We start from the raw sequence: 8,886 nt of genomic DNA, 5'->3' as shown, positions 1-8,886 counted from the left end.
GAAAAAAAAAAAAAAAAAAAAAAAAAAAAAAAATGAAATTGCACTGACATTCAGCCTCACCTCATTCCCCAGCTGTATCCACCTGTCAAACATAAAAAAGGCTAAAATGCTCAGAAAGAAGTCATGGGATTGGCTCAAGGTAAATAAGGATGAGAAAGCTCACTAACCCCACCACAATAAACACTTCATTAATTTGTTTCCCCAGAGTATATAGCTTTAAGGTTTGAGTTTATACCTGTGGAGGTATTGACCTTTTTCACATATTATTTTCTTCCAGCTAGACAATAAACTCCACAAAGGTAGAGAATGCCTGCCTTTAATATATCCACATACCACCCAGCTCACTCAATGTCTAGCATGCTGTTCAGAAAGGAAGGTTAGGATGCATCACAATCTCCTGGCTACATTAGGGGAGAGCAAGCCAATAACATTCTGAGAAGCTGAAAGTTTATTTGGAAAGCTTCTAATTAAAGAGAGAAAAAGAATGAGTCAGGTACTGAGAATAACATTCCTTGTCCAGTTCAGAAGGTATCCCCTCCCCACCCAGTACAGTGGGGATTTCTTTGGAATATTTGTGTCTCCTGGACTTTAAAGCATACTCATTTGAGAAGCCAATCATATTTGGGAAAATACCGTGATCAACTCTCCTAATCCAAGTTGGGCAAAATGAGCAGGCATTTCAATGTACCACATTTTGGTGGGGTTGTGGGGGAGATTGGTGTGTTTGTTTCTGCTTCGGTAACATTTCTTTTCTAGATTACGTTCAAAAGCAGCTTTTAATTCAGTGGCAGGATTCCAGCAACACAGAGTGGGACATCATGAGGAAAGAAGTCCTTCTGCCTCCTGCTGGCTATAAGCAGAAAAGCCTGAGTTTCTTTTGGCTTATTATCATATTTCTCCTTCACAAACATGGGAACTTGAGAAGGAACGGCATATTGAATGTGAAAGGAAGAACGGACTTCCTTTTTTGCTGAGCCTGGGCTAAGCTTTAGGTGTCAATAAACCATTTAAATCAAATACCTTAAATCCCTCATTTTGTGAGCCACAACTTGAGGTGGATGCAACATCTGCATTAGCTACAGAAACAAAGGTATAGACAGGAGTTAGGAAAAGCCCTGGTTTGTACTATCAACATTCCTGCTCCCTCTTCCTAAGTGATGGAAGCGGGGAGCCCAGCCACACCCCACATTAAAGGCCCCCATGTTCCTTAGAAATTGAGGGCCCCACACCGGCTTCTCCCCTGAATGGTGTCTCCCATATTGTTTTCTTCCCCCTCCCAAGCCCCAATAAAACACACCAACTGCTTCAGAGTATTTCTAGGTTGGGTTTTTCATGGGTCTTTTTTTTTTTTTTATTTCAAATAATGAAAATGTTCCTTGGGCCCTGTGGGGCTCCCCACACTCATGGCTCCTCTCCCCCATACTCACTGCCTTTCTCCCCATAGCAAATCTATTTCAAGGAATATCAGTTTTTCTTAATGAACAATTAACATTGAGTTCTCAGATTGCTCTGCAGAACCGGAGGAGCTGTTTGCATCGGTCATATGTAGATTGAGAGTTTCTTTTATCTGACACAAGGTCTCCAGCCACATCCAAACAAAGCATTTATCTACAGAGCTGAATTAGAACCCCTTATCTTTAGTCTACTCCACTTCCTCCCTCTCACACCCACCCCACACCAGCCACATAGTTAAGAAGGATAGTAGGGAATGTTTTTATCAATTCCAATCCCAAATTCATATTCCCCCAAATCTTCCACCCCACCCTCTCACCACACTCCCAGGATTTCATTGAGATTTCTCGCAACAATTATTTGGAAAAAAGGTAAAACAAAAAAGGTTCAAGGTCTTGGTGCTCAGCCCAAGGGGCTCCATGCGCTGGGACACCAATAGGCAGGGGCTTCTGCCTCTCCAGCCCGCACCTGAGCCACTTCCTGACCCCTGGCTGCAAAAGCAGGGAGGGGCAGGAGCCAGCACAGGACCCAGGGGGGCAGCGTCTCAGGATCTGGTGGAGCCCTGGGCAGCATCATTCAACTTGGCCACTGTGGACGAACACAGAAGGGAAAAACAAAAAACAAAACAACAAAAAACACTGTCAAGTAATAGGGAAAAAACCCTGAATTCCATCCCAGTCTCACCCCATGATTCCTCCACATTTAACAATATTAGGCTAACTGGCATATGCCTCAATCCTAGCCATAAAGGAGATGCAAAAAGTAAAAAAAGAAAGAAAGAAAATTTCAGTCTTTTCCTATCCACAAAACAGAATTTTTTTGCCTTTTTGGAGGTACCCATGGAAAGCAAACACAGAAAAGCAATTCTTTAGGCAAGGTTAAAATAATTGGAGGTTTCCGGGGGTAAGCTGCCTGGCTCAGAGCAGGCTCGGTTTCAGAGGCATGGCCACAGCCACTCGCAGCAGCGGGAACTGGGGCAGTACAGTGATGAGGTGGTGACTGCATGGAGGCTGGGGTCAGATCACACATATGCTGTTTTGAGTGGATTTAACAATCTAGGTTTAATCAAAGTAATTTGCATTTGGATTCTGAAATGAGCCTTCCTTACTTCATGCTGTGGAAACAGGTGGTAAATACAGAATATAGTTCCTTTGTTTTCTTAGCCTTGAAGATGACCAGGTAAAGAGAGAGTGAGATCAGTTTTTCTGACTTCCCTATTCCTTCCTAAAAACCAGACTCACTGTGACCATCAGTCTTGAGGACTCAAACTGACCAATACAGAAGGCAGGCTCAGACAGAAAAGAAAAAAGTACAGAATTCGAGAAGATCGGAGATGAAGAAAACATACAAAATTATATATATATTTATATATATAATAACATGACATATCTATGTACAACATGGCTGGGACAGTTGAGGAAACTATACAATGGTGTTCAGCATTTTCCCCTTCCCACGAGGACTTTCGATTAAGGATGACAGCATGAGGAAATGGAGCAAGAAACACAAAAATTATATACAATTACAAGTGACAGTCAAGGAGTTTGGGGGCCAGGGAGTACAGGGATCCTTCTCTCTCCATTCCTTCCTCACCAACTTCTTCCTAATAAATCTGAATGACAGCCTGAAAACTGAATGACCAGTCAGGAGAGAAGTATATACACACCTCATTCCCCACATGCACATCAGCAAGTTCATCAGTTATTCTCATCAGGCCAAGTGGTTGGCATATCAGAATTTGTGAGGTAAGAGGGCAAGAAAGGATCACAGAATCTTGCTCTCTAGAACCATTAGTTCTCACCCTGGTCCTCTTTGTCATAACAAGCAGGTTGCACCTGGTGAGATTTCAGGCCAAGCTGGTGATAACTATACTGAAGATGCTGGTCACCTGCAACCCCTTTCCTCCACCTGCTCATGAGTCAGCATTGCTACCTCTCCTCATTTCACAAGAGCTGGGTTACTGAGTTTTGGAAAAGTAGAGATTTCTGTCTTTCTTCCCTGCTTCCCAAACCACTTTCCCCAGCTTTCTCCAAGATGAATCACCTCCTACGAACCTGCTACTCCAGCCCTGCAGTAGTACTAAGCCCTAAGGGCGAGTTCAGTTTATCCCTTTTCTTCCTCTCTCCCTAACAATAAGCCCATCTGATTACATCTGAAACATGGGTTTCTACATGTGCATGACTGAGCATGTTTCCTCAGGCTCACACTCTGCTGCCCAAGCAGGATTTTTTAGCAGCTAAGGCCCAAATGTAGGCCAGGAATGTGGGTGAGGTCAGAAGCAAGAAGCTTCCATGGCTAGGTTCTTAAAATTTTTTTTCTTGACCCTCAAGACCATGATACCAATGAGGTTCTGTTGTCTGAATTTATAACCCCCAAATCTCAACTTTTCTCATGTAGCCCTCAAATGGTTCCCCTTTTAAGACTTTCCCAGTATTACATAGCAGAGGCTCACCCATGGGCCTTCCTCGTTTTTAGTTTTACAGTGAACATCATAGCGTTTTTCTGCTGGCAGTTATAGAATTTTAGAATCAGAGTCAATCTTACATATATTTAACTCTATTTTGCAGATGAGGAAATACAAATCCAGAGAGGCTAAATGACTTGACCAAGGTTACACATCAGTTTTTCCGAGACTGAGTGGAACTTGAACCCAGATATCTTGACTCCTAAACAAGTGCTTTTTCTACTATTCATGATACTTTCCAAAGAAAAATGCTGGAAGAGAGAGAGAGAAGGTGCCCATTTTCTGTGAATAATATTCTTCAATCTTTGTTTTATTTGAGAGCCAGGGCAAACTGTAAGAGATACTAAGTAAAGGGGTTCAGTGGGCATTATGGTTTTAGGCACGCAGATCAGTTTTTCCTTTTGAAGACTCTCTAAACCTGCCATAGTGGAAACATGAAGTAATAGCAGCCTAAGAGACAAAACACTTAGAAGCACAGAAAACATATCTTATTCAACCTACCTTTCCCAACTATGTCACATTAGCCTTTGGATGTTATACCTGCCACATTATTCCTAAGGCTCAGCCTAACCAATTTGGGGGCATTCTCTTCCAAAAGGGGAAATCACATCTCCCCAGTTTCTCACAAAAGAAAAAGAGTTTGCAGCATTATCCAATCCTAGTTTCTCCTATTTCTGGGCCCTACCTGGGCTACAGTGAAGGTGTAAAAGTCTCAATACAATCAAAGAAATGAACTCAGAGCCCCTTTCAACCCACATTACCTTCTCAGCAGCCCCCAGGAGAATCACAGTCATTTCTGGCTAGCAAGCTGAAAAGATCTGACTAGGTGCCCATTCCATCCCTGCCTACGATATATAAAAGTCCAGTGGGTGAGGAAGGGGAGGAGAGGGGGGCCCAGGTTACCCCGCAAGCTTGCTGGTGACGAGTGAGGACTTTCTCTGGGGCAGATCCTGTGGGGTGGGGATGTGGTCACCAGTCACCAGGTTCTTGTCTGGTCCTGCACTTGGCAGCTGCTTATTCTTCATCTTGGCTTTGGCCATGTTGTAGTCTCCTGAGTCAAAGTACTTTTGCTATGAGACAAGAGGGAGGTTTAGGTGAGTAAGGAACTCTGACCTTTCTCAAATGCAAGGAGACTTATCATCTCACATCCATTATGAAGCCTTGTCCACACTTAGATATTTCAAGAAGTCTTTCTTGATTAACCTCATGCATACACAGTTTAACAGGTACTATGCCTTCTCCTCAATGTGTTGTGACTTTTTCAGGTATGTAACCAGTTTCCCCTCTAGAATATATAGTTTTGGAATCAAGGGATAGCCATTACATCCTTTGTATCCCACTCAGTATAGAATTTTGGTTCAACCAAAATTACTTTATTTATAAAGGCTTACTGAGGACCTTACTAGGTACAAAGCAATAGCTTGGTGCTGGGGAAACAGAAATGAATAAAATATAAAGAAGGGTCAATCTGGGGCTATCCTAGTAATCAGCAGGAGATCAACCTCAAGAAAACAACCTCAAATTAAAATTAAATGTGATGCTCTCAGACCAGGAATAGAAACTGGGCTTGTTCATGAGGATAATGTACTTTCCCTCTGACTCCCACTACTCCCACACATGTTCCATGGCTGTGACAACCTGCCCACGCCTGCCTTGCCTACAGCAAGGTAAACTGCAAATCAGCATCACATTATCATCCATGACTAAGACTCAGTAACTGGGATTCTCTACAGGGATCTGCTCCACTCTCCATTTCATCTACACAGAGAAGCACAGTCCAGTTTAACGATTTACAATCCTTCAGTCAGCTTTAGGCACCTCTGGGGACTGAGAAACTTAACCAGGAGCTAGGGGGCTATGGAGGTAGACTCTCCCTTGGTGAGGAGTACCACTCTGCACAGGAAAAATAAGTCTTTGAGGGAGTATAGTTCATGGCTGGTGCTAACTTCAAGGGTCTGAAGAAATCTACTCTTCATTTCAAATTAAGGATTTCTGTAGGACAGGTAGTTTGATCCTTTTCTGAAATGACACACCCCAAAGTTTATCTCTAATCCTTAAAAAGGGCACAGTCCTAAAACTCCATCATCCAAACAGGCAAATGCCTGGGGGTAGTCTGTATTCCAGCATTTGACATCCTTCTGTCATTCCCCCACAACCCCAAAGGCCCCTTCATTAAGCCTTAGTTTCCCATATGGGAAATCAGAAGGGAACTGATATCATATCAGATTTACAATAATTTGCCTTGCTCTTTTCAAGTTTCTAATTTCTTTCTATTACTGCCCAACAACAAGACTTCCAGAAAACCATCCAGTAGAACCTCTATAGACTTCATCCGTAGAGCCTGCTACGGCTCCAAAGTAAGAAAGCAAGAGATTGTGCCCCATACCCCTTTCTGGAGTCTCTTCATGAGGAAGTCGGAGCCTCCAGGCTTTTGTCCTAGGCTTGGATATTTGGCCTTTAGCTTTGCCTCCTCAGCTCTCTCAGGAAGAATACCTTCTTTCTCCTGTGTGTCCTGGAGGAAACAAATGAGCCAAATAAAATTAAAGACAGAGAAACATCTTCTAATATCAGATATCCCTTATACTATCAATTTTTCCTGGAGATACACCCACTTGTAAACATGCTCTCTCTACTCTGCTCTTAAAGCTAGACCTTTGTTCAAATTTCTAAAGCTCAAGATGACTGTATCGTGAGAAGAAAAAGACAAGCTCCTTCTCACACTATATCGCCCCAGTGACTTGTGAATATCGGGTTAAAAGTAATACCTAAAGACAATACTGTAATCACAGAGTGGGACATAGCTCACTTAGCACAGATGCTAGGAAAGACAAAGAGAAAAAAAGAGACGGGCAGGGCTTCTGGGGTACAAGATGAGTAGGAGCGTTGTCCAGGTTGTCCTACAGGTCAAACTGGAAATCAAAGGGTATAAGTTTGCTGAGATGTTCCCTCTTTATTCAGAGTCTAAGACAGCCATCTGGCAAGTCTCCCTGTGGAGAAGGTTAGTTATGAGGCCTTCTCCAAAGATCTCCACCTGAGTAATAGCACAGCCTTGCTTCAACATTTTCCTAATTATTGCGGTAGTAAGGTGATTGAAATTGACACAGTTTTTAACCTCAAGGAAAAATCAAGATTTAGTAGGTTCAATAGTTATTTACCCACCAGTCTTCAGCAAAAAAATCAATACCAACCTTAGTGGGACAAGTGATGGGAGTTTGGGAAAATGCCAAGAGCGCAAATGGCTTGCAGGGGCTCTCACTGTTGTTATTTCTTCCTTTTGGGGGTCCCACATGTCCTTTAGTGACTTTTTAAAAGGACCTGAAATCAATGTGTGGCTCTTCTTAGTGGAATTACATTTCCTTCCCTTGAAAATCAGGCAGCGATATAACGTCAGGTGTATTTTATGAGTCCTTGAGCCTACACTAAATGTCAGAAGTCAAATATAACCCCCAAGAAGGGGTTTGTTCGGTGTTAGTATTTTCATCACAGAATCCCTCTGCCTTGGAAGTCTGGGGGAAGAGGTCGGTATCTCTTCTAGGTCTAACCTCCATTATTCTGTTTTGAACTCTAGTCCTTTTCAATCGTGTTCGGTCCTCACTGAAGTGAACAACAGACCATCCCCAACTATCAAAATGTGTCTCCTGAGAAAGTTGCCGCTTTAAACTAGCCATGATAATACTCTCCCCTTCCCCAGTGCTGGTACTTTTTAAACGTCTTTACCTCGGCCTATATCTCTCTGCGGATTGAGGATGCGGGCCCCAGACTGGATGTTGGGTAATTTACCTCTACTAACCAATAACAAACATCACATCCCAGGACCACCAGCCCCCTCCATTCATCAGTCTTTCCAAACACCCGCCCCGCGCCCAAGACCGGCCAATTATGGCACAGCTTCCAGGCTGGAGTAGTAGGCCTATTGGCCAATCAGGAAGGGAACAGTACTGAGTGACAACAGGCCTAACTAACCAGCGCCAGAGCAGGAGGCCGTGTTGCAGCTCACCCTGCGTGACGCAAGAAGTAGCCAACCCCTGCAGAGCCCGAGACCATGGAGACCAATCCGCACTGCTGGGATACTGTCTCCCGCCCCATCACGGTCGCCCCCGGCTCGCCCGCCCGCACCCCCTCCATTTCACCTGCTTCTCCTCGCCGGCCTCCTCCGCAGGGTTCTCCTCTTCTTGTTTCTGGGACATGGCGGAACTGGGACTGTGGAGTGTAGGGGGCCCGGGAAGTCAACCGGATAAGGGAAGGGGGAGGGGAAACGGGGACAACCTGCGCTGCTGCTTCGGCTCCTGTCACTAGGGTTGCTCAGTCAAAATGGCGGCCCTTGCCTGTGACGTTGCGACCGCCCCTTCCTATGGAAGCCAATGGGAGTGGGGTAGATGGGATAATGACGTAACGATCTACCAATAGTTGCTGGTTAAAGGTGGGCTGCATAGAGGCGACGGGCAAGCTGGAACACCAACCTGGAAAGAGAGTGAGACTCAAGGACCAATTGGAAGCCTGTAGAGGATCTCAGAAGCCGGGCTGCTTGCTTTGGCATTTCTGCTTCTTTGGTGTGCTCAGACTTCCTTCAGCTCCAGTGCCCCGCGCCCACGAGGCTTTGCAGAGCGAAAGAGAGCGAAAGGATGTAAACCTTTTATTTTCAGGGTGGAGAGGATTGAGGTTTGCGCAGTGTGAGCAGAAAATTGTCGATCTCCAGAAAATAATTTGGAGATCAGAGTGGACTTTAAAGTGGCACTCAACAGTATTCTGATGTGTCGCTTGGTGTGTGGAATGGAGAGACCGAGTCCCAACCGAAGTCTTCTTGTAGAACAGTAATGGCTTAAGACCCATGATTTAACCTTATATACAGTTGGTGTTTTTGGCGGCTGGCCGGTACAGGGATCTAACCCTGGGCCTTGGTGTTAGCACCACTCTCTTGACCAACTGAGCTAACCGACCAGCCCCTATGTACACTTTTATACTTGTTTAGG

The 8,886-nt window shown here is 44.4% G+C and overlaps 1 protein-coding gene across 1 annotated transcript; it reads right to left on the bottom strand.

Moving 5' to 3' along the window:
* Nucleotides 1-1,313: 1,313 nt before the first annotated feature.
* ENSA (endosulfine alpha) lies at nt 1,314-8,255 on the bottom strand. Its single transcript, XM_008584613.1, has 4 exons — nt 8,047-8,255; nt 6,303-6,428; nt 4,820-4,986; nt 1,314-2,040 (listed from the first exon to the last, which is right to left on the bottom strand). Exons 1-4 carry the CDS (start codon nt 8,101-8,103, stop codon nt 2,025-2,027), a joined length of 366 nt encoding a protein of 121 aa, XP_008582835.1. The 5' UTR covers nt 8,104-8,255; the 3' UTR covers nt 1,314-2,024.
* Nucleotides 8,256-8,886: the final 631 nt, after the last annotated feature.

This window comes from Galeopterus variegatus, unplaced genomic scaffold, assembly GCF_000696425.1.
Source record: "Galeopterus variegatus unplaced genomic scaffold, G_variegatus-3.0.2 Scaffold103, whole genome shotgun sequence".
In the NCBI taxonomy this organism is placed as follows: Eukaryota; Metazoa; Chordata; class Mammalia; order Dermoptera; family Cynocephalidae; genus Galeopterus; species Galeopterus variegatus.
Note: the sequence above shows the minus strand (reverse complement) of the source record. Positions and strands in the feature narration are given on the sequence as shown.